General features: G+C 44.0%; 3 protein-coding genes across 3 annotated transcripts in view; 1 reads left to right on the forward strand and 2 right to left on the reverse strand.

Annotated features, from left to right (window-relative positions):
• Positions 1-26,131, reverse strand: part of LOC110531972 (transmembrane and coiled-coil domains protein 1) — a 466,184-nt gene that overhangs the window by 348,103 nt on the left and 91,950 nt on the right. The window lies entirely within an intron of this gene.
• Positions 6,864-15,224, forward strand: LOC110531965 (uncharacterized). The gene is made up of 7 exons (XM_021615510.3): positions 6,864-7,407; positions 7,849-7,932; positions 8,178-8,275; positions 9,785-9,984; positions 11,523-11,584; positions 12,411-12,536; positions 14,487-15,224. Exons 1-7 carry the CDS (start codon positions 7,372-7,374, stop codon positions 14,670-14,672), a joined length of 792 nt encoding a protein of 263 aa, XP_021471185.3. The 5' UTR covers positions 6,864-7,371; the 3' UTR covers positions 14,673-15,224.
• The window catches only part of LOC110531964 (prickle-like protein 2), a 126,779-nt gene continuing 117,889 nt past the window's right edge, over positions 17,242-26,131 (reverse strand). The window contains exon 9 of the mRNA XM_036987863.2: positions 17,242-19,730. Coding sequence (XP_036843758.2) covers positions 18,739-19,730 — 992 coding nt within the window. The 3' untranslated portion in view covers positions 17,242-18,738. The remainder of the gene's footprint in view (positions 19,731-26,131) is intronic.

The raw sequence follows: 26,131 nt of genomic DNA on the forward strand, positions 1-26,131 counted from the left end.
TTGCAAATTATGGTGGAAAATAAGTATTTGGTCACCTACAAACAAGCAAGATTACTGGCTCTCTTCTTTAAGAGGCTCCTCTGTCCTCCACTCGTTACCTGTATTAATGGCACCTGTTTGAACTTGTTATCAGTATAAAAGACACCCGTCCACAACCTCAAACAGTCACACTCCAAACTCCACTATGGCCAAGACCAAAGAGCTGTCAAAGGACACCAGAAACAAAATTGTAGACCTGCACCAGGCTGGGAAGACTGAATCTGCAATAGGTAAGCAGCTTGGTTTGAAGAAATCAACTGTGGGAGCAATTATTAGGAAATGGAAGACATACAAGACCACTGATAATCTCCCTCGATCTGGGGCTCCACGCAAGATCTCACTGCGTGGGGTCAAATTGATCACAAGAACGGTGCGCAAAAATCCCAGAACCACACGGGGGGACCTAGTGAATGACCTGCAGAGAGCTGGGACCAAAGTAACAAAGCTTACCATCAGTAACACACTACGCCGCTAGGGACTCAAATCCTGCAGTGCCAGACGTGTCCCCCTGCTTAAGCCAGTACATGTCCAGGCCCGTCTGAAGTTTGCTAGAGAGCATTTGAATGATCCAGAAGAAGATTGGGAGAATGTCATATGGTCAGATGAAACCAAAATATAACTTTTTGGTAAAAACTCAACTCGTCGTGTTTGAGGACAAAGAATGCTGAGTTGCATCCAAAGAACACCATACCTACTGTGAAGCATGGGGGTGGAAATATCATGCTTTGGGGCTATTTTTCTGCAAAGGGACCAGGACGACTGATCCGTGTAAAGGAAAGAATGAATGGGGCCATGTATCGTGAGATTTTGAGTGAAAACCTCCTTCCATCAGCAAGGGGATTGAAGATGAAACGTGGCTGGGTCTTTCAGCAAGACAATGATCCCAAACACACCGCCCGGGTAACGAAGGAGTGGCTTCGTAAGAAGCATTTCAAGGTCCTGGAGTGGCCTAGCCAGTCTCCAAATCTCAACCCCATCGAAAATCTTTGGAGGGAGTTGAAAGTCCATGTTGCCCAGCAACAGCCCCAAAACATCACTGCTCTAGAGGAGATCTGCATGGAGGAATGGCCCAAAATACCAGCAACAGTGTGTGAAAACCTTGTGAAGACTTACAGAAAACGTTTGACCTCTGTCATTGCCAACAAATGGTAATAAACAAAGTATTGAGATAAACTTTTGTTATTGACCAAATACTTATTTTCCACCATCATTTGCAAATAAATTCATTAAAAATCCTACAATGTGAATTTCTGGATTTTTTTCCCTCATTTTGTCTGTCACAGTTGAAGTGTACCTATGATGAAAATGACAGGCCTCTCTCATCTTTTTAAGTTGGAGAACTTGCACAATTGGTGGCTGACTAAATACTTTTTTGCCCCACTGTACATATACATATAAGATGAGTAATGTAGGGTATGTAAACATTATATTAAGTGGCATTGTTTAAAGTGGCTAGTGATACATTTTTTACATCAATTTCCATTATTAAAGTGGCTGGAGTTGAGTCAGTATGTTGGCAGCAGCCACTTAATGTTAGTGGTGGCTGTTTAACAGTCTGATGGCCTTGAGATAGAAGCTGTTTTTCAGTCTCGGTCCCTGCTTTGATGCACCTGTACTGACCTCGCCTTCTGGATGATAGCGGGGTGAACAGGCAGTGGCTCGGGTAGTTGTTGTCCTTGATGATCTTTATGGCCTTCCTGTGACATCGGGTGGTGTAGGTGTCCTGGAGGGCAGGTAGTTTGCCCCTGGTGATGCGTTATGCAGACCTACTACCCTCTGGAGAGCCTTACGGTTGTGGGCGGAGCAGTTGCCGTACCAGGCGGTGATACAGCCCGACAGGATGCTCTCGATTGTGCATCTGTAGAAGTTTGTGAGTGCTTTTGGTGACAAGCCGCATTTCTTCAGCCTCCTGAGGTTGAAGAGGCGCTGCTGCGCCTTCTTCACAATGCTGTCTGTGTGGGTGGACCAATTCAGTTTGTCCGTGATGTGTACGCCGAGGAACTTAAAACTTACTACCCTTTCCACTACTGTCCCGTCGATGTGGATAGGTGGGTGCTCTCTCTCTGCTGTTTCCTTAAGTCCACAATCATCTCCTTTGTTTGTTGACGTTGAGTGTGAGGTTATTTTCCTGACACCACACTCCTTGGGCCCTCACCTCCTCCCTGTAGGCCGTCTCGTCATTGTTGGTAATCAAGCCTCCCACTGTAGTGTCTCAGAACGCACCCTTGTGGGGCCCCAGTGTTGAGGATCAGCAGGGTGGAGATGTTGTTACCTACCCTCACCACCTGGAGGCGACCCGTCAGGAAGTCCAGTACCCAGTTGCACAGGGCGGTGGTCGAGACCCAGGGTCTCGAGCTTGATGACAAGTTTGGAGGGTACTATGGTGTTAAATGCTGATCTGTAGTCGATGAACAGCATTCTCACATAGGTATTCCTCTTGTCCAGATGGGTTAGGGCAGTGGGCAGTGTGCAGTGTGGTTGCGATTGTGTCGTCTGTGGACCTATTGGGGCGGTAAGCAAACTGGAGTGGATCTAGGGTGTCAGGTAGGGTGGAGGTGATATGGTCCTTGACTAGTCTCTCAAAGCACTTCATGATGACGGAAGTGAGTGCTACGGGGCGGTAGTCGTTTAGCTCAGTTACCTTAGCTTTCTTGGGAACAGGCACAATGGTGGCCCTCTTGAAGCATGTGGGAACAGCAGACTGGGATAAGGATTGATTGAGTATGTCCGTAAACACACCAGCCAGCTGGTCTGCGCATGCTCTGAGGACGTGGCTGTGGATACCGCCTGGGCCTGCAGCCTTGCGAGGGTTAACACGTTTCAATGTTTTACTCATGTTGACTGCAGTGAAGGAGAGTCCGCAGGTTATGTTAGCGGGCCGTGTCAGTGGCACTGTATTGTCCTCAAAGCGAGCAAAAAAGTTATTTAGTCTGTCTGGGAGCAAGACATCCTGGTCCGTGACGGGGCTGGTTTTCTTTTTGTAATCCGTGATTGACTGTAGACCCTGCCACATACCTCTTGTGTCTGAGCCGTTGAATTGCAACTCTACTTTGTCTCTATACTGACGCTTTTCTTGTTTGATTGCCATGCGGAGGGAATAGCTACACTGTTTTTATTCGGTCATGTTTCCGGTCAGTTTCGAGTGAATGCTGCCATCAATCCGCGGTTTCTAGTTTGGGAATGTTTTAATCGTTGCTGTGGGTATAACATCTCCGATGCACTTTCTAATGAACTCGCTCACCGAATCAGCATATTCGTCAATCTAACTAATTATGTGACTTCTGAATGTAATTGGTTGCACCAGATCTTATTTAGGGACTTCATAGCAAAGGGGGTGAATACATATGCACTCACCGCTTTTCCTTTTAATTTTGTAATTTTTTTATAACAAGTTATTTTAACAAGTCCGTGGCTCGTGTTTCTTGGCCCAAGCAAATCTATTATTCTTATAGGTGTTCTTTTAGTAGTGTTTTTTTTTGCAGCAATGTGACAATGAAGGTCTGATACACAGTCTCCTCTGAACAGTAAATGTTGAGATGTGTCTGTTGCTTGAACTCTGTGATGCATTTATTTGGGCTGCAATTTCTGAGGCTGATAACTCTAATAAACCTATTCTCTGCAGCAGAGGTAACTGGGTCTTCCTTTCCTCATGAGAGCCAGTTTCATTTTAGAGCTTGATGGTTTTTGCGACTACTTGAATAAACTTTCAAAGTTCCTGAAATTGTACACATTTACACAAGAAATTCCACAAATTAACTTTTAACACGGCACACCTGTTTATTGAAATGCATTTCAGGTGACTACCACATAAAGCTGGTTTGGAAAAAAAGCCAATAGGGGTGAATAATTTTGCAAAGCACTGTAGTGGCATGTAATTTGTAAATCCCAAAACTTTCCCTTTGGTTTAGCTGTTTAAGACGGTTCACTTTGGATGATTCCCTAATTATTTTTTATGATTATTTTAATGTTCTCTGCTTCAGTGCTGTATTTTGTAACAAAGTACACTCTCTCTGATGTATCACGAGGCACTCTCCTTCACAACAAGTTCTCTTTGTCAAGTCATTGGGCCCTTATATCTGCATCTTTCAGGACCTGAGTGCTGTAGCCCCGATTCAAGAAGCAATTCTCCAATTCAGCAGATTTGACACTGTAGTCTATTTCCTGATCGCAAATTCTGCGGACTCTTTGGAATTGGCCTTCATTTAACCAGGTAGGCCAGTTGAGAACAAGTTCTCATTGACAACTGCGACCTGGCCAAACAACACAGTTACGCATGGGATAAACAAACGTACAGTCAATAACACAATAGAAAAGTCTACATACAGTGTGTGCAAATGTAGTAAGATGTTGGAGGTAAGGCAATAAATAGGCCATAGTGGCGAAATAATTACAATTTAGCAATTAAACACTGGAGTGATAGGTGTCCAGAAGATGAATGTGCAAGTAGAGATACTGGGGTGCAAAGGAGCAAAAAAATTATTTGTTCCAGTCATTGGCAGCAGAGAACTGGAAGGAAAGGCGGCCAAATGAGGACTTGGCTTTGGGGGTGACCCAGTGAAATATACCTGCTGGAGCACATGCTACGTGTGGTTGCTGCTATGGTGACCAGTGAGCTGAGATAAGGCAGGGCTTTACCTAGCAAAGACTTAAAGATGACCCGGAGCCAGCGGGTTTAGAGACGAATATGATGCGAGGGACAGCCAACGAGAGCATACAGGTCGCAGTGGTGTGTAGTATATGGGGCTTTGGTGACAAAACGGATGGCACTGTGATAGACTACATTCAATTTGCTGAGTAGAGTGTTGGAGGCTATTTTGTAAATTTACATCTCTGAAGTCGAGGATCGGTAGGATAGTCAGTTTTACGAGGGAATGTTTGGCAGCATCAGTGAAGGATGCTTTGTTGCGAAATAGGAAGCCAATTCTAGATTTAATTTAGGATTGGAGATGCTTAATGTGAGTCTGCAAACAACTTTTGACATTTTTACTGATGTCAAGGTCCGAAAAATGAATGTTATCCCTGCTGTACTCCATAGTTAGTTTGATATTAGGGTTAATACTGTTAAGGTATTGGTGGAAGGAAATACGTTTATCTTCTGAGCCGGACCAAAACAGGCAAACAACATCAATATAGCGTCCCCACCATATAATCCGGTCAAAGAAATGGTTATTAGAAGGATCCAAAATTAAGTCATTTTCCCATATACCCAAGTACAAACCAGCGTAGGAAGGGCTGTAAAGCAAACTCCCATGGCACACCCTTTGACCTGTTAAAAATACGGTCCTAAAAAATAAAGATGTTATGATTAAGAGTCCATTTGGTCAGTGAGACAATAAATTCTGTAGGAGGCATCTCAGTTTCAGGTCGGGTACTCAAGAAATGGTGCATAGCTGCCAAACCCTGTTCATGCTCAATGGTGTATAGAGACTCTCCACATCCATGGTGACTAAAAAGGAAGCTGTAGCTATATTGTTCAATTCCTTAATTTTGTTCAACACATCTGTAGTATCTTGAAGATAGGCTGGGAGTGACGTCAGAAAAGGCTTAATAAAGTAATCAATGTACTTAGAGATGGGTTCTGTCAGACTTCATTACCACTAATGACTGGTCTGTCTGGGGGGTTTTCAAGATTCTTGTGGACTTTTGGAAGAAGGTAAAAAAAAAGCCATACGCGGACTGCCATTTAAAATAACTTTGAACTCCTTGTCTGAAATGTAGCCATTCTCCTTAGCTTCTGTGAGGATCCCTTTCGATTCAGTTTTTAGGTCCTCTGTAGGGTTGAAGGTAAGAGATTGGTAGAATTTGACGGTGGTAGGCTTCTGTCACATATTTGTCCTTACTCCACACTACTGTCTGCTTTTTTAACCACAATCCATCCATTTTTGAACAATGATTGAACTGCATCCCTTTCTGTCTTAAATTACGTTGTTTGGTTAGAGTCAATTTTACCGCTAAAACATCAAAATTCCACATCAAAATTCACCTTCTTGGCAAATGTATTTAGTGTGGCATTCTGGACGATGGGACAACTGAGCCCAATGTTAAGTGCCCTCTCTGCTTAGCAGCATACTCTGCTCAGTTTGGCACCCGCGCAAGTGGGAGATCTCCGTGTGCTTCAGTTTACCAGATATTTTTTTCTCAGTTAACTTGAAGATCACTCCACGACCCACATGCTGCAGTGCTGTTGTTCAGCAGCAGATGATGCGCTGTCAGCCACTGCCTTGTCATTCCCACTCGCCTTCACTCACCACTGTCATCAAATGGACTCAAGCTAGCCACAAGTTCTGGCTGGGCTCAATCGTCATGAAACGCAAACACAGCGATGAGTTTCTCTCTCTTGGTTTCACACAAATTTGAGAAGTAACGAGGAGCGCCCACAAAACAAATAATTTCTCATTTGGGTCACAGGCTGAAAAAGTTTAAGAACCCCATGCTCTAGATAATAATGGCATTTGTAGTTCTTTATGATAGACACATTATCAGCTAATTAGCGTTTCACTTTTTGGGGGGTAAATACAAGTGAACAGATTGATAAAAGTCACCTTGTCCTACCTGGAGAGATTTACACAGTTATCAAAACAACACACCAGGGTAAATCTAAGCCCTTATTTGAAGTGTTTCTAAAATCCCCTATGGGAAAAATGTATGATGGAAAAACGGTTGGAACCATTTCCCGTGTGACCGCTAGGTTTTATGGGTATTATGACAAAGATTAGCCGTCGAGCCAGCTCTATGATCCACTCTAATCAAACAAGTAGTTGAGAAGTCTAAATGTTATCTCAGCACGCCATCTTGTGGCAATAATCGGACAGTGTTTGTTGTAAAAGTCGCAGGTTTGGCAGGAACGCAAATCACAGGTGACAACTCCGAGTAGCACAATATGGCTAAACAAGCCTTCTTTATCCGCGTTTATTGGTTTTGCAAATTGGTTTTTAAGGAAACCTGGTGATAGGACAGATTCATTTGCACACAGTTTACGTTGAACGAAGTGTCCGATTAACTCCACCAACGGTTCATCGGGTTACCAGAAATTGACTTCACCATGTAGTTGAGTTTAGTCAGCTAATATTACCCACTCATTGGTGTGCTGTCTCTGGAAAGCTTACCTACACAGCCTTTTAAAACGAGAAGTTGAATGTCCACAAGGGACCACTAGGCTACACCTTCTGCATTGCTCGCGTAGAAATCGAAACCAAAATGAAGCCGTCTCGAAAGAAATGCTGTGAGGTGACAATTAAACGAATGTCATAGAGCAACACAAGACGACACTTAAACATCAAACGTGCGCTGCTGGAGACAACACAATTAAACTGGCTCCTCTAAACAAAATAAATGGATCCACGGCAGCAGGAATCTTCACAGGGCAAGGTAAATAAACTCGCTATTATTATGTCCTAATCATTCAAAGCCTCCTCTGGTTTGTCTCATTGAAGGAAACATCTGTCAAACGGTCAGTTCGTTTGTTATGTTATTAACCAAGTGTTTTACACAGGAAGTGAAGTGCACCCTAATTCTGTAATCCCTACCCAAAACTACATTTCATGATTGTTTCATTGTGAAGGAATTATAGTCCAGCCAATGCAATATCCTGTTCACAACTGAAACAAACATGCATTGTTTTGGGGGATCGGCTAAATTATTGTTGCAAGAATATTATTCAAGAATTGTGGTCATTCTAGCACAAGTAAACATTGCACATTTGGTTTGTACTGGCAGTCGCATCCCAGAAACAAATCAGCTAAAAACACTAGAGTAAAGTTCAACACCCCCCCCCATATTATTGATATGATTGTTACTTTCACTTTCAAGAGCTCCACCATGCCACACAAAGAACGCAGTGAAGAGTCACGTGACAAGAGGCCCAGCGACGTACCTATCAAACATAACACTGAGGTATATAATCCATACACCAATCAGTCATTCAATCAATTTAACTGTAGTTGTGTTTGAGTGATTGTGTGTAACGGACGCCTTAGCATGGTCCCAGACAGTCCCAGATCTGTATGTGCTTTTGCCAACTCTTCTGTCATATTCATTTTATTGTGTTTACTGCATAAAGATCTGGAAAAAAGGCTAGAGCATTGTGAAAATAGTTTCTCATCAGGAACAGTAATTAGCTTACTATGTGACATTTTCAGGAGGAGAAACAACCTTTCAGAAGAATGAGAAGTCCACCTAGACCCAGAATAACTGGTTCATTTAGACCAAGATTTGGAGGAAGATTCTACAGACCACGGTAAGATTAGAGGGCATTTCAGAGCAACCTTGGAAATGTTCAAGGGTTTGCTCTTGATAATTTCAACATTTCCTTATCTTCACCCACTTTCGTCCAATTCAGATTAGGTTGTAGAAATATTCACTCACTCACTCATCCATATACACTCCTTTTCAAAAGTTTGGGGTCACTTAGAAATGTCTTTGTTTTACATGAAAACATGCATCAAATGAGTTGCAAAATGAATAGGAAATATAGTCAAGATGATAAGGTTATAAATAATGATTTTTAATTTAAATAATAATTTTGTCCTTCAAACTTTGCTTTTGTCAAAGAATCCTCCATTTGCATTAATTACAGCCTTGCAGACCTTTGGCATTCTAGTTGTCAAGTTGTTGAGGTAATCTGAACAGATTTCACCCAATGCTTCCTGAAGCGCCACCCACAAATTGGATTGGCTTGATGGGCACTTCTTACGTACCATTCGGTCAAGCTCTCTCTCACAACAGCTCAATAGGGTTGAGATCCGGTGACTGTGCTGGCCACTCCATTATAGACAGAATACCAGCTGACTGCTGCATAGTTTGGGGTGGCAGGTTTGGGACAGCAGGTAGCCTAGTGGTTAGAGTGTTGGGCCAGTAACCGAAAGGTTGCTAGATCAAATCCCCGAGCTGACAAGGTAAAAGTTAACCCACTGTTCCTAGGCCGTCATTGTAAATAATAATTTGTTCTTAGCTGACTTGCCTAGTTAAATGAAGGTTAAATAAAAAATAATAATGATAGTTTGGAGCTGTGCTTTGGGTCATTGGAGGAAATTTGCTCCAATTAAGCGCCGTTGCAAAATGGAGATATAGCCTTCCTTCTTCAAGATCCCTTTTACCCTGTACAAATCTCCCACTTTACCACCACCAAAGCACCCCCAGACCTACACATTGCCTCCACCATGATTGACAGATGGCGTCAAGCACTCCTCCAGCATCTTTTCATTTTTTCTGCGTCTCACGAATGTTCTTTGTGATCCTTCATTTCTCAGAACAAGAATAGACTGACGAGTTTCAGAAGAAAGGTCTTTGTTTCTGGCCATTTTGAGCCTGTAATCACCCACAAATGCTGATGCTCCAGATACTCAACTAGTCTAAAGAAGGCCAGTTTTATTGCTTCTTTAATCAGAACAACAGTTTTCAGCTGTGCTAGCATAATTGCGAAAGGGTTTTCTAATGATCAATTAGCCTTTTCAAATGATAAACTTGAATTAGCTAACACAATGTGCCATTGGAACACAGGAGTGATGGTTGCTGATAATGGGCCTCTGTACGTCTATGTAGATATTCCATTAAAAATCAGCCGTCTCCAGCTACAATAGTCATTTACAACATTAACAATTTCTACACTGTATTTCTGATCAATTTGATGTTATTTTAATGGACAAAATGTTTTGCTTTTCTTTCAAAAACAAGGACATTTCTAAGTGACCCCAAACTTTTGAACGGTAGTGTAAATATTTTTTCTACTGTTTTCCTTCCTGTATAGATTCATAAGGGACGATCATTCATTCCGGAAGCCCCGCTTCAGTTTTGGGTTCCAAAGGTACCACCCTTTCACCCCTCGCCCACGGTTCAACTGGAGGGACCAGTCCGGCCCACCACCGTGCCCTAACAACCAGTACAACGACCAGAGGAACATGGACAGGAGCGGTCCCGCCAGGGCCTCTACTCCTAAAGAACACAGCAGTAGGTTTATACTCATGTAGCAGTTTAGGGAGGGTTAGACCAAATGACTCGGTGGTTACAGGGTAAGAGCTCTACCATCTGTGCCATGAACCAAATATCTTAGCAGTTTAAAAGTACAGGCAATACATACTTAGATATATATCACTTTCCTCCTGTGAACACTAGAGAGCAGTGTGAGCAAGCAGTGGCCATGTTGACTCGGAATAATATTTGCATTCTGACATATAGGCTACGTTTGGAATGTGTTTTGCTCATCAGCATTCCCGGTGGTTGATATTCACCAAGCAACAACATAACAATGTTACATAATGCTGGCTGCACACGGCATTGGTAGATATTCATCAAATTATAGGTGCTATCTTTGCGTTTTGAATCAGTGGATAACTAATTGGTCTCTAGACTCTACCCACACACTCACACATACCATTTTGTTTGTGTTTCTATAATATTTGTCTTACTTTTGAACTCTGCATTGTCGCGAATGGGCACGTACTGTAAGTAAAGCCTTTCACAGTAAAGTCTACACCTGTTGTATTCGGAGCATGTGACCAATAACATTTGATTTGGTCACTATTAACCATTTGTATTTAGCCACTGTATATTCCTACATGTTTCTGATCATCAGATTTCTCCTCATCACGTTATTATCATGAAGAGTTTTGTAAGACCACAGTCGATGTGCTTGCAAGTCAACAATTAGCACTTATGGTTTAGCCCCATTCTCTATCACGTTTGAAAGTGTTTTCTTGAATAACTTTGCATTGCCTGAAGAATACCTTTGTCTTGTTACCTGCAATAGAAACCATACATGTCATCTTTACTCTCTTTGGTGTTGATAACATGAGCTGTATTGCTATTCTCAACCACAGTGGTGTTTCCTTCTCCTATTTAATTCAGCTGCTAAGTCTCTGCACAGACTGCAGTGCTGTGGAAGTGTGTGAGAGAGAGATTGTGTGAGGAACAGGTTGCTCTATGTGCCTGAGAGATATGCTATTATGGTGACTCATCTCTATAGTGTGTTACAGAAAGAGAGAGAAAATGAGAGCGAGAAAGCAAAAGAAAATGAGGAGAAAGAGGGAGTGAAGTACCGGGCAGACAGCCAGCTGTATATACTGAGCCCTAACAAAGCTATCGCCTCATATAGGCACACTGCAGTCAAACGTTGCTAGGCAGCTTTCTCAAATCACACCCATTGGATTGTGCTTAAAGAAACATTCATTTTAGCCCCTGCCTGTTGACAATAAACCTCCCGCTGCCCGCAGAGAGATGGCGATGGGGAAGCTTAGGCCTGAATTGTACCTGCAGCTAGAGACACCAATGCGATGATAGTTGAGGAGGACACTGGGTAGATTGAGGAGTCCCAGCATCAATCAGAGATAGTTAATTTAGAGATACCACCTGTGCCAATCAAAGATTTTCGAGTTTATCACAGATGTCAGCTGCTGTAGTTTAGCTCTAACTTATCCCCCATCTGTTCCCGAGCTGGTAGAGTGTGTTGAATTGTTGTGAAGAAGTGGTTTGTCTGTGTTATGTTGCAGGTGCTCTCAGGTCTTCTGCAGGCCCCAGCAGAGAGAAGGAGAAGCAGCCTGTGTCGTTCATAGTAAGTCCACATTCCACCACTCCTCTCTGCCTCTTCTGGGACGGGGGGAGTCTGCGCTATACACAGTAGTGCACACATATTGTATCTGCTGTCCTAGTCCCGTAGTGTATGGTGGTGGACGAAAAAGTCTAATCATTCCCTTCATCTTCCAAAAAGTACAACATGCAGGCCTCTTTCATCATAAAAAACTTTTAGCCACTAATGTAGCTTCACACAAATGATCCCTCCCTGCTTGACTGCTGCTTCAATTTCTCAGAAGTGAGATGCGCCACACTGGGAGGTACGCATTGCAACACATTTCCTCATGTTAAATAGAAACCTGAGTGCATCTCTTTTCCCATGATGTTCGCGATCAAAAATATTTAGTACACACACAGTCTTTCACAATCCTTCAAATCACAGAATGAAAAGAATCCTCAAACATTTCAGCAATCTTGGCTAGACTGCTCGGGAAAATTATTAACGTGTGTGTGTATGCATGTGTGTGTGTGTCCTCCACGCCCCTTGGTGTGATAGGAATTGGAAGGACAGAGAAAGCACAGACGCAGCATAAAGAATGAGAAAGTTGGAGTAATTGTGTGGTCTGACATGGAGAGGAGCACAAGGTTGTCGTCTTCAGTTTAAACATGCTCATTATTCAAATAGCCTGGCTGCCTGCTAACCTTAATGAGAGAGAGAGAGATGCACTTTTAGGGAACTCAACAACAGTCAGATGGGCTCTGAAAGGCAAACACAGGCAGACTAGCCACGTGCTGCCAGAGTACTGACGGTGTGTTAAGGTCTTAAGGAATGCTTATAACTGTCTCTCACCCCTGTGTTTCTGTAGGTGTCTCAAGAGAAGGAGAGATCCCACAGCAAAGAAAGAGAGAGGGGTAGAGAGCTCCCCTCCACCATAAGCAGGGCCACAGCACGAAACAGAGCCATCCAACAGAAGAGGAGAGAAATCGAGCAGGTATAGCACCATTCACAGTACAGTGAAACAGATCGAGAAAGAGAGGGGATGTACCACACTGCAGCAGCACCAAAAACAGAGCTTGAGAGGGTTAGAGAGGTAACATAGAGGAGAGAGAGATAAAGAGGGGGTTGGATTATGAGCGGGTTGGATGAGGATGGAGAGAAAGAGAGAGGGGGTTGTGGAGAGAGGCTTGGGAGATTTGATCACTGCGGTGCCAAAACTAATTGAGAAATGGCCAGCTGAAGCTGCCTCGAATTTATCATAATTTGTTTCTTCCTTTTAGCAGCTGAATCAGTTGAATAGGTAATCAGTCATGATCAGAGCCAATACATGGTGATGTTGTACATCCCTGGGTTGTTTACCTCCAATCACTCTTAAGCGCCTATCAGAGTCCAAAATGTGTACGCGTGCACACAGCAGTGTTCTAGAATATTGGACCGTTGGCTTTCATACTTTTTGAATTATCTGTGCGGCTCAAGCAATTTCTCCAACCGTCAACACATTGAAATGGATAGAGGACGCGTACACGGAGCCACGTTGGATAAGAATTGTGAGGAGGTGTGCATTCGGGCTGTGCGGATTATGTTCTCAGAGCAGCTATGTCACAATGGGACCCCGGTCTATCACCTCTCTGCCTCTGTGGACTCTGAATTACGCCGAAGATGGAGCTCCTGTTATTGTCAGGTTGTTTGTCCAGGTTTTTTCATCATAAATCAGTCATCACATGGGCGTAGTTCGGTTGTCTTTCAATAGGTTTTTAAACACGCGCTGTGATTGATACGTCACAGTTAATGTGACAGAACATCACATGAAGCGTTGTCAGTGGGAGGTGTGTTGGGTGTTGTCTCTCCATCCACTCGACTGATGAGAAGTTCACTCTCGCTCTTCACATCTCCATGGTAACTGGAGAAGGTAGGCTCTGTGAGAGAGCAGTCTGGCAACAGGTAGCTGATATACTCATCCTCCAAAGACACACACACAATAAATAGAACATTTTTGTTGTGGGGGATTAATTGCTTTGCTAAAGGGCAGAATGACAGATTTTTCCCGTTGTCGGTTCGGGGATTCGAACTAGCCACCTTTCGGTTACTGGCCCAACGCTCTAACCGCTAGGCTACGCATTCATGCACGCAGGCACCAACCAACCCTAATTGTAACACTAACCTTAAAATAGCCTTTGTCCTCATGAGATGTGGGAAATGTCCCCAAAAGGATCGAAGAACCAACCAACATACACCTTTGCATGGTGTGAACAGCTCTCTGTGCGTGAGTGCTGCTACCTTGGACTATTAATCCACTCCGTGGTAATGGCACACACATGACGGGACCTCTTGCCCCAAGCATCTCTCCCAGAACTCTCTCTCCCTCTTTCCCACTTTTACTTTCTAACCGCTCTCTTTCACCTTCTTTCTTTCACCCTCTCTTCACATCCGCTCTATCTCTAGTGATTATTCTCTCTTCACCCCCCCTCTCTTTCTCTATCTCTCCCTCACTCCTATTTCCCCCTCTCCAGTCTTTTTTTTGCCTGCTCCTCTCCTGTGTCTGAATACTTCTGGTAATACTGTGAGCTGAGTTTCTTTAGACCATCTGTGCTAAGCTCCTCACTGGAACAGGAGCCACAAAACAACCTCTCACGTGCCATGAAAATATGTTTATGTGTGTGTGTGTGTGTGTGTGTGTGTGTGTGTGTGTGTGTGTGTGTGTGTGTGTGTGTGTGTGTGTGTGTGTGTGTGTGTGTGTGTGTGTGTGTGTGTGTGTGTGTTTTATGTCACGCTGGTGTACAGTTAGGACTGTGCCATCGTTTGGTTGGGTTTAGAAGATATAGTTTAGATTAGAAGATGATGTGGTTTAGTAGATAGATTTAGTGTGTACAGTATGCGTTTTAGGACTGTGATGCACAGTTAAGTGTGGTGGTGAAAATGCTGACTGTCTGTTTTTTTTATGCAGGTGTACCGCCAGGACTGTGACACGTTTGGCGTGGTGGTGAAGATGCTGATAGCCAAGGACCCGTCTCTGGAGCGGCCCATCCAGCCATCTCTGAAGGAGAACCTCGGGGAGATCGGCCTGCGCTGTGTAGAGGCCATGCAACAGTTCATAGAGGAGTATGACACCAGGGAACCATCACCACAGTGACACACACTCCCCTTTGTCTTAACCTGTGTAAGTGGTGTGCTTGTATACCAAAACATACACACACAGTCATATCTCACAAAGCTCAGAAATGAAACTCAATATTGTATACGTGCTGATTGGATATGTGACATTACCGATGTTGAATAACACGAGTCTATGTCATGACTCATGAGCTGGCCTGTCCTAGTGTCCTTGGTCAGTCAGGCCAAAGTCACTCCTGGTGCTCAGCCTTCTGGAAGCTCTGTCTTGACCTGTGATCGTGACTGCTACTGAAACTCAATCATTTATGATGTGTTATCAACTTTCAATATTGCTCTTGACAATGTGATCGAAGATATAGCTATTGCCCTTGTGTTTCCTACTGAAGTATAGCTAATGAATTCTAAGCCCTGTGACATATATATAAAAAAATAAAAATACATTACATGATAATTGTACATAAATGAGCTATGTTGATATACAAGGATGATTATATCTAATACAGAGGAAGAATCTATTTACACACAACGTTTGAATGTTTTCACTCTAATAAAATAAATCTGCTCTTAAAAATGATATGGGTGTTTGATTCAGTGTTGTATTGTATAGTGCTATTCCCTAGACCCCCTGATCTGCAAATCACCCCGATCTACCAGTAACTGCAAATTCTCTGTACCTCAGTTGGTAGAACATGGCACATGCAATGCCAGGATACTGGGTTTGAATCCCGGTACCACCCGTATGCAAAATGTATGCATGCATGATTTAGCTTGCTAAATTTCATCAAATTATATTTACAGTATTAAAACAACCTGATCTACATATTTTCTCATTACTACCCAATAAAGGTGGTCAATGTGTGCAGCAGTCAGCTCAGGGCCATCGTATTGAACATGTAAATTCAGCAAAAAAAGAGACGTCCCTTTTTCAGGACCCTGTCTTTCAAAGATAAATTGTAAAAATCCAAATAACTTTACAGATCGTCATTGTAAAGTGTTTAAACACTGTTTCCCATGCTTGTTCAATAAACCATAAACAATTAATGAACATGCACCTGTAGAACGGTCGTTAAGGCACTAACAGCTTACAGACGGTAGGTAACTAAGGTCACAGTTATGAAAACTTAGGACACTAAAAGAGGCCTTTCTACTGACTGAAAAACACCAAAAGAAAGATGCCCAGGGTCCCTCATCTGCGTGAATGTGCCCTAGGCATGAGGAGGCATGAGGACTGCAGATGTGGCCAGGGCAATAAATTGCAATGTCCGTACTGTGAGACGCCTAAGACAATGCTACAGGGAGACAGGACAGACAGCTGATAATCCTCGCAGTGGCAGACTATGTGTAACAACACCTGCACAGGATCGGTACATCTGAACATCACACCTGCAGGACAGGTACAGGATGGCAACAACAACTGCCCGAGTTACACCAGGAACGCACAATCCCTCCATCAGTGCTCAGACTGTCCGCAATAGGCTGAGAGAGGCTGGACTGAGGGCTTGTAGACCTGTTGTAAGGCAGGACATCACCGGAAACAACTTCGCCTATGGGCACAAACCCACCGTCGCTGGATCAGGCAGGACTGTCAAAAAGTGCACTTCACTGACGAGTCGCGCCAGGGGTGATGGTCGGATTTGCGTTTATCGTCGAAGGAATGAGCATTACACAGAGGACTGTACTCGGGATCGATTTGGAGGTGGAGGGTCCATCATGGTCTGGGGCGGTGTGTCACAGCATCATCGGAGTGAGCTTGTTATCATTGCAGGCAATCGCAACGCTGTGCGTTACAGGGAAGCCTCCGTCTTGTGGTACCCTTCCTGCAGGCTCATCCTGACATGATAATGCCACCAGCCATACTGCTCGTTCTGTGCGGGATTTCCTGCAAGACAGGAATGTCAGTGTTCTACCATGGCCAGCGAAGAGCCCTGATCTCAATCCCATTGAGCACGTCTGGGATCTGTTGGATCGGAGGGTGAAGGCTAGGGCCATTCTCCCCAGAAATGTCCGGGAACTTGCAGGTGCCTTGGTGGAAGAGTGCGGTAACATCTCACAGCAAGAACTGGCAAATCTGGTGCATTCCATGAGGAGGAGATGCACTGCAGTACTTAATGCAACTGGTGGCCACACCAGAGGCTGACTGTTAATTTAGATTTTGATCCCCCCTTTCTGTTAGTCACGTCTGTGGAACTTGTTCAGTTTATGTCTCAGTTGTTGAATCTTGTTATGTTCATACAAATATTTACACGTTAAGTTTGCTGAAAATAAACATAGTTGACAGTGAGAGGACGTTTCTTTTTTTGCTGCGTTTAGATTGATGTATGATCACTAAGCAACCAGCCAGTAAGGCAGTCTAATAACAGCAGACTGGTAATGAACAGATCGTATTTCCACACCAGTATTTGGAGCGGTGTCCGGAGGAACGGAGACTGTCAGTCAACCAAAACAACACGGGATTTCAGCTAGAACCAACCACAGAAACCTGGAACAAGCAGCATTACAGCATTCATATACACTTATAAACGTTTATAATGGCCTATTAAACATGGTTATTGTTATCGTGTCACCAAAAGATGTGACATTTCCATTGCTCATTGAAATCCACTTTAATTCCAATATGACACAACATCAACAAATAAACATGCAAGCCTTTTCTATCTCTACATCATGTTATACAAATAATGGTTCTGTAGTTACAAAATATATATAAATATTTAGGACCATTATGTACAGAACATTTACATTACTACATCCAAAACTTAAATAACATTTATTTTACTGTTATATACATTTAACAGGTATTATTATTGTTATTATTTGTTTTATCTAGTAGTAATATTATAACGTTGAAAAACAAAGCATGTTGCGGGAGAAAACAGGACTATACAGGACGTTACTGTGCCTGAATGGCCAAGGTGCGTAGGCTAGAGCTGTCCTTGGTAAGCGTGGAGAGCAGGGCAGTGTAGTTAGGTTCAACGGCTATTTATACAGGATGATAACACAATCTGCTAGCCAACTGTACTGTAGATCCAGCAGCTCTTGGTTTCCACTGAGGTAAACGACAACACTGTATGGCATCTACTAGCACACATCGTCCACAATCACACTTCCAGCTGACTGGTTTTGGAGGGCTGTGGTGTTTGCCAGACAGTTTTTGGTTCTCCTTAGTAAGTGATGGACTGATTATAAGTCATTGGTTGGTTAATGCTATGAGAGGGTCCACTCAGGTGGTTTTCCAAGGTCCAGTAGGTACATAAAATATGTGAGCACTTCAGCCATTAGTGCTCTTGGAGTTGTGTACCAATACTTATTTGAAACTGAGTCATTTAGGAGCATTCATTCAACTTTACAGACATGGTGAATTTATCCCTTGTCGGTTTCAAGATAGAAAAAATAATGCTAAAGAGTTGCTAAACTCCAGCATGAATTGCAATTATTTGCTGTATTATCTGTATGCCTTGTTGACGTACTGAACATTATGCATGCATAAATCCAATTTCTAGACATTGTTAAACTGGTTTTAAATAACAGCTGGTAAATTCACTACAGCAGTAAAATGTTATGAATAAGTCCCATATTTCTGTTATGTATCTGTGGAAGGCACACACACACACACACACACACACACACACACACACACACACACACACACACACACACACACACACACACACACACACACACACACACACACACACACACACACACACACACACGCACACTCTGTTTATCAATCAAATGCCGTAACCTTTCTTGGGCTATATAATAATAAACGGTTAACAATACAAATGTGATGTTTTTGCCAATTGTTAGTCACCTGACTTCATTGCAGGCTTCTTGTCCTGATTAGCTCATACTGTGTAGGTGTATAGCCCCCCCCCCCCCGCATAGAGCTAGTTGTGTAACTCACACACATCAAATATATATAGGCCTCTCTTTGACACACACACGATCACTCTTTCATATACTCTCTCTCCCCCCTTTCTCTCTCCCCCTCCCACTCCCTCTCCTTCCTTCCTTTCTCACTTTCTTTTTCTCTGTCACCCTCCCACTCCCTCTCTCTCCATTCTCACCATCCCTAACTCTCTCTATGAGATGATGCAGTTCTTGCTCTTCCTCCTCTGGCGCATGTGGAGCTGTCCGTGCAGCTGCCCTTGGTTTCCTCCATGTAGGGGTCCATGTATGGGTCCATGGTGGCCCCCCATCCCTCCCATCCCTGTAGGGCTGTATCTGTGGCGCAGCTCCTCATTGTGGAGGTAGCGTAGCTGGACAGGTCTGGGGATGGGCTCCCCCAGGAAGTAACCCTCGTCTTCTTCAGACTCAGAGGATGAGGAGCAGCTGGAGCACCAGGGGTCCGCCCCCTCCCCGTATCCCTCCCCACCCAAGTGTGGTCCCCCAAGGCCCAGCGACTGCATCCCCCCACCCCCCGCTGCATTGTGCAGGGTGAGGTCTGAGGTGGTGCGGGGGCAGGGTCTGTAAGGCTGCTGTCTGTACCCGCCTATGCCCTCCACCCCAAACAGGTCCCGGGCGGTACGGCCGGCGGGGAAACGGTCATAGTCCTCCTGAACACGACGGTGCGGGGGTTCCATCATATGACTTCCCCGGTCGGCCGTCAGGTGGAGGGCATTGTCAGAGCGTGAGCGCCGAGAACGCCGGTAGTGGCGACCGCTGCTGCGGTGGTTGCCGTTTCCATCATTACCATTGCCACGGTGTTTGCGTCGCCGTGATTGTGTTGGTTGTTGTTGCTGTATGGGCTCTGGCCCATTCGGCCGACGACGAGGGATCCTCTCACTCATGGGGGTCATGCGGAGGTTACCACTACTCCCTATTAGGCCCACGCGACCTGTACCCTTAAAGGCCAGGGGCTGGGGGGAATCCCAGTACCCCACCTGCACAGGAGCATTCAGGTACCCGTAGGGCCGAGAGGTCAGGGACTCAGAGCTGCGGAACTGGACAGAGGAACCCAGTGTGCCAATGTTACTCTTCTCAGACACATTCATCCCAGAGTCCTTACTAAGGTCTGGCATGGAGTATCGGGACAGGTGCTCTTGACGCTTACTTACCCCATCCAGTGAGTTACCTGGGAAAGATACACACACAGGTTATTCATGTATATAGATACTGAAGGTATTAAATAATCATTCATGATCCCTATTATCATATTATCAAATATTTGTACTATTTTCACTGAGGGAATTATAAACTCAATAGCTGACAGTGGCTCAAAAGGGCTGGGTTTTGATGAATAAATAAATGATAGGTGTGACGAGTCCTTGACCCCTCACTGGTCAATACTGCATGCCGTTGTCTCAAGTTCTGTTGCTTATTGATGGTCTTTGCGTCATCATCAACTCCAATTCGGCTGTGGTCACCGAATATTATTTTCCTAGTCCATTGTGGATTGATACAGTTTATTAAATAGCATCGGCTACAGTAACGAGTAACATCAATATTAAAACAATCAAAAAAATATCAGTGTTTGCTCAATAAGTTTTGAGTGTTGACAGTCAACGTTGTTGTAATTGGCTTCAGTATAGTATAGGCCTTTACTCGTCGCACTTATCCTCAAATTATAAATACTAGGCTCCTGTAAATTGTATTGTATGTGTGAGGCACGTTATCAATAAGCAAGATATAACCTAGGCCTGCTGTTATAGGACTGAATCATTTGCATATGTTTGGAGGAGCCGCACATATGTTGGATAACCGGACAAGAGGCGGGGGTGGATACAAGCCAAAGGGAGTAGCCTATACACTGCAGGTAGGCCTATGTGAATAATGCCTCACAAGTAGACCATTTAGAAACAGGCTACATGATGAATGCATGGAAATACAAATACATTTAGCAGATGCTCTTATCCAGAGCAACTTACAGGAGGAGCATTAAGGTCTAAGTGCCTTGCTCAAGGGCACATCAACAGTTTTTTCACCAAGTCATCTCAGGAATTCAACCAGCGACCGTTTGGTTACTGGCCCAATGCTCTTAACCGCTAGGCTACCTGCCACCCTAGGCCAGGATAAGAAAGACACTAGACTCATTGCTGTTGAACCAGCTTTCAGTATACTGTAGTAGGGTAAGGGTGGCCTATTAGGCAGCATTTCCCAAACTAGGGGTCGCCTGATAAGAAAATGAGGTAGCGGGAGATTTTCCAAAATCCTGGTTATACATATACAGTACCAGTCAAAAGTTTGTACGCCTACTCATTCAAGGGTTTTTCTTTATTTTGTTACATATACAGTACCAGTCAAAAGTTTGTTCACCTACTCATTCAAGGTTTTTTCTTTCTTTCTTTCTTTTTCTACATTGTAGAATAATAGTGAAGACATCACAAATATGAAATAACACATATGGAATCATGTAGTAACCCAACAAGTGTTAAACAAATCTAAATATATTTTATATTTGAGATTCTTCAAAGTAGCCACCCTTTTGCCTTGATGACAGCTTTGCACACTCTTGGCACACTCTCACATCAACACCTTTGTCAGATTACACTGTACACTCTAAGAATTGATTCTATAGCTAGCAATCAAGAGGGCGACACAAAATGGGGCTCCATCTATCACAGGATGGCGGGCAGGCCTCTGCACTCTAGTTATGAATGTCTCCCTCTGCAATATGGACGCATTGTATTGTACACCCACTGTGCTATAATGAATACACTGAGAGCAACTGGCAGGCAAAAGAGCTGAGCGCCAAACTTGGAGATATGTAGCAGGTAACTCCAATTGTAAACTACATTGCGCATGCCTGTTTGTAAAACTGCAGTGCATTTGGAAAGTGTTCAGACCCTTTGACTTTTTCTACATTTTGTTACATTACAGCCTTATTCTAAAATGGATTTCCCCTCATCAATCTACACTCAATACCCCATGATGAAAAAGCACAACAGGCTTTTATAACATTTTGCAAAAAAGAAAATCACATCACAAGTATTCAGACCCTTTACTCAGTACTTTCTTGAAGTATCTTTGGCAGCGATTACATTCTTGAGTCTTCTTGGGTATGATGCTACAAGAGTGGCACACCTGTATTTCGGGATTTTCTCCCATTCTTCTCTGCAGATCCTCCCAATCTCTGTCAGGTTGGATGGGGAGCGTCGCTGCACAGCTATTTTCAGGTCTCTCGATTGAGTTCAAGTCCAGGCTCTGGCGGGGCCACTCAAGGACATTCAGAGACTTGTCCCGAAGCTACTCCTACGTTGTCTTGACTGTTTGTTTAGGGTGGATGTCATGTTGGAAGGTGAACCTTCTCACCAGTCTGGGGTCCTGATCGCTCTGGAGCATGTTTTCGTCAGGGATCTCTCTGTACTTTGCTCCGTTCATCTTTCACTCGATCCTGACTAGTCTCCCAGTCCCTGCTGCTGAAAAATATCCCCACAGCATTATGCTGCCACCACCATGCTTCACCGTAGGGCCAGAGAATCTTGTTTCTCATGGTCAGAGAGTCTTTAGGTGCCTTTTGGCAAACTCCAAGCATGCTGTCATGTGCCTTTTACTGAAGAGTGGCTTCTGTCTGGCCACTCTACCATAAAAGCTTGATCGGTGAAGTGCTGCAGAGATGGATGTCCTTCTGGAAGGTTCTCCCATCTCCATAGAGGAAGTCTGAAGCTCTGTCAGAGTGACCATTGAGTTTTTGGTCACCTCCCTGACCAAGGCCCTTCTCCCCCGATTACTCAGTTTGGCTGGGCGGCCAGCGCTAAGAACAGTCTTGGTGATTCTAAACTTTTTCCATTTAAGAATGATGGAGGCCATGGTGTTCTTGGGGACCTTTGATGATGCAGAAATGTTTTGATACTCTACCCCCGATTTGTGCCTCGGCACAATCCTGTCTTAGAGCTCTACGGCCAATTCCTTCGACCTCATAGCTTGGTTTTTGCTCTAACATTCAATGTCAACAGTGGGACCTTATATAGGCAGGTATGTGCCTTTCCAAATCATGTCCAATCAATTGAATTTAATCAAGTTGTAGAAACATCTCAAGGATGATCAATGGAAACCGGATGAACCAGAGCTCAATTTCGAGTCATATAGCAAAGGGTCTGAATACTTATGTAAATAAGGTCTGCCTGTTAAGGTCTTCCACTGCTCAAAAAAATAAAGGGAACACTAAAATAACACATCCTAGATCTGAATGGATGAAATATTCTTATTAAATACTTTTTTCTTTACATAGTTGAATGTGCTGCCAACAAAATCACACAAAAATGATCAATGGAAATCAAATTTATCAACCCATGGAGGTCTGGATTTGGAGTCACACTCAAAATTAAAGTGAAAACCACACTACAGGCTATGGATTCCTGAGGGATCATCTCCCAAACCTGGACTAAAGCATCTCCTGGACAGTCTGTGGTGCAACGTGGTGTTGGTGGATGGAGCGAGACATGATGTCCCAGATGTGCTCAATTGGATTCAGGTCTGGGGAACGGGCGGGCCAGTCCATAGCATCAATGCCTTCCTCTTGCAGGAAGTGCTGACACACTCCAGCCACATGAGGTCTAGCATTGTCTTGCATTAGGAGGAACCCAGGGCCAACCGCACCAGCATATGGTCTCACAAGGGGTCTGAGGATCTCATCTCGGTACCTAATGGCAGTCAGGCTACCTCTGGCGAGCAGATGGAGAGCTGTGCGGCTCCCTAAAGAAATGCCACCCCACACCATGACTGACCCACCGCCAAACCGGTCATACTGTAGGATGTTGCAGGCAGCAGAACGTTCTCCACGGCGTCTCCAGACTCTGTCACGTCTGTCACGTGCTCAGTGTGAACCTGCTTTCATCTGTGAAGAGCACAGGGCGCCAGTGACGAATTTGCCAATCTTGGTGTTCTCTGGCAAATGCCAAACGTCCTGCACGGTGTTGGGCTGTAAGCACAACCCCCACCTGTGGACGTCGGGCCCTCATACCACCCTCATGGAGTCTGTTTCTGACCATTTGAGCAGACACGTGCACATTTGTGGCCGGCTGGAGGTAATTTTGCAGGGCTCTGGCAGTGCTCCTCCTTGCACAAAGGCGGAGGTAGTGGTCCTGCTGCTGGGTTGTTGCCCTCCTACGGCCTCCTCCACGTCTCCTGATGTACTGGCCTGTCTCCTGGTAGCGCCTCCATGCTCTGGACACTACGCTGACAGACACAGAAAACCTGCTTGCCACAGCTCACATTGAAGTGCCATCCTGGATGAGCTGCACTACCTGAGACACTTGTGTGGGTTGTTGACTCCGTCTCATGCTACCACTAGAGTGAAAGCACCGACAGCATTTAAAAGTGACCGAAACATCAGCCAGGAAGCATAGGAACTGAGAAGTGGTCTGTGGTCTCCACCTGCAGAACCACTCCTTTATTGGGGGTGTCTTGCTAATTGCCTATAATTTCCACCTGTTGTCTATTCCATTTGCACAACAGCATGTGAAATGTATTGTCAATCAGTGTTGCTTCCTAAGTGGACAGTTTGATTTCACAGAAGTGTGATTGACTTGGAGTTACATTGTGTTGTTTAAGTGTTCCCTTTATTTTTTTGAGCAGTGTATATATACGGTGCCTTGCGAAAGTATTCGGCCCCCTTGAACTTTGCGACCTTTTGCCACATTTCAGGCTTCAAACATAAAGATATAAAACTGTATTTTTTTGTGAAGAATCAACAACAAGTGGGACACAATCATGAAGTGGAACGACACTTATTGGATATTTCAAACTTTTTTAACAAATCAAAAACTGAAAAATTGGGCGTGCAAAATTATTCAGCCCCTTTACTTTCAGTGCAGCAAACTCTCTCCAGAAGTTCAGTGAGGATCTCTGAATGATCCAATGTTGACCTAAATGACTAATGATGATAAATACAATCCACCTGTGTGTAACCAAGTCTCCGTATAAATGCACCTGCACTGTGATAGTTTCAGAGGTCCGTTAAAAGCGCAGAGAGCATCATGAAGAACAAGGAACACACCAGGCAGGTCCGAGATACTGTTGTGAAGAAGTTTAAAGCCGGATTTGGATACAAAAAGATTTCCCAAGCTTTAAACATCCCAAGGAGCACTGTGCAAGCGATAATATTGAATTGGAAGGAGTATCAGACCACTGCAAATCTACCAAGACCTGGCCGTCCCTCTAAACTTTCAGCTCATACAAGGAGGAGACTGATCAGAGATGCAGCCAAGAGGCCCATGATCACTCTGGATGAACTGCAGAGATCTACAGCTGAGGTGGGAGACTCTGTCCATAGGACAACAACAATATATATAAAAAAATATTTTAAAAAATAAAAAGAGTTCTTAACAGGGCGTGTTTTTTTTTACCCTCGCAGTCGTACATTGCACAAATCTGGCCTTTATGGAAGAGTGGCAAGAAGAAAGCCATTTCTTAAAGATATCCATAAAAAGTGTCGTTTAAAGTTTGCCACAAGCCACCTGGGAGACACACCAAACATGTGGAAGAAGGTGCTCTGGTCAGATGAAACCAAAATTGAACTTTTTGGCAACAATGCAAAACGTTATGTTTGGCGTAAAAGCAACACACCATCCCCACTGTCAAACATGGTGGTGGCAGCATCATGGTTTGGGCCTGCTTTTCTTCAGCAGGGACAGGGAAGATGGTTAAAATTGATGGGAAGATGGATGGAGCCAAATACAGGACCATTCTGGAAGAAAACCTGATGGAGTCTGCAAAAGACCTGAGACTGGGACAGAGATTTGTCTTCCAACAAGACAATGATCCAAAACATAAAGCAAAATCTACAATGAAATGGTTCAAAAATAAACATATCCAGGTGTTAGAATGGTCAAGTCAAAGTCCAGACCTGAATCCAATCGAGAATCTGTGGAAAGAACTGAAAACTGCTGTTCACAAATGCTCTCCATCCAACCTCACTGAGCTCGAGCTGTTTTGCAAGGAGGAATGGGAAAAAATGTCAGTCTCTCGATGTGCAAAACTGATAGAGACATACCCCAAGCGACTTACAGCTGTAATCGCAGCAAAAGGTGGCGCTACAAAGTATTAACTTAAGGTGGCTGAATAATTTTGCACGCCCAATTTTTCAGTTTTTGATTTGTTAAAAAAGTTTGAAATATCCAATAAATGTCGTTCCACTTCATGATTGTGTCCCACTTGTTGTTGATTCTTCACAAAAAAATACAGTTTTATATCTTTATGTTTGAAGCCTGAAATGTGGCAAAAGGTTGCAAAGTTCAAGGGGGCCGAATACTTTCGCAAGGCACTGTATAACCACCGGCATCCAGAATAAAGAATGGGTACAAAACCCGTCGCGCCCAGAACAACAATGTGCACAAGCATTTACAACAAACAATACCACACAAAGACATGGGGGGAACAGAGGGTTAAATACACAACATGTAATGATGGAATGAAAACCAGGTGTGTGGGAAAACAAGAAAAAACTAATGGAAAATGAATCGGTGATGGCTAGGAGACTGGTGACGTTGACCGCCGAACACCGCCCGGACAAGGAGAGGAACCGACTTCGGTAGA

The sequence above is a fragment of the Oncorhynchus mykiss genome, chromosome 9, assembly GCF_057628025.1.
Source record: "Oncorhynchus mykiss isolate SJ-2025 chromosome 9, ASM5762802v1, whole genome shotgun sequence".
NCBI lineage: Eukaryota > Metazoa > Chordata > Actinopteri > Salmoniformes > Salmonidae > Oncorhynchus > Oncorhynchus mykiss.

Excerpts from the sequence above, each read along its gene's own strand:
- LOC110531965 (XM_021615510.3), top strand. The coding sequence starts at position 7,372 with ATGGATCCACGGCAGCAGGAATCTTCACAGGGCAAG. Across the intron at positions 8,276-9,784 it reads GGAAGATTCTACAGACCACG|ATTCATAAGGGACGATCATT; the intron begins GTAAGATTAGAG and ends CTTCCTGTATAG. Across the intron at positions 11,585-12,410 it reads AGCAGCCTGTGTCGTTCATA|GTGTCTCAAGAGAAGGAGAG; the intron begins GTAAGTCCACAT and ends GTGTTTCTGTAG.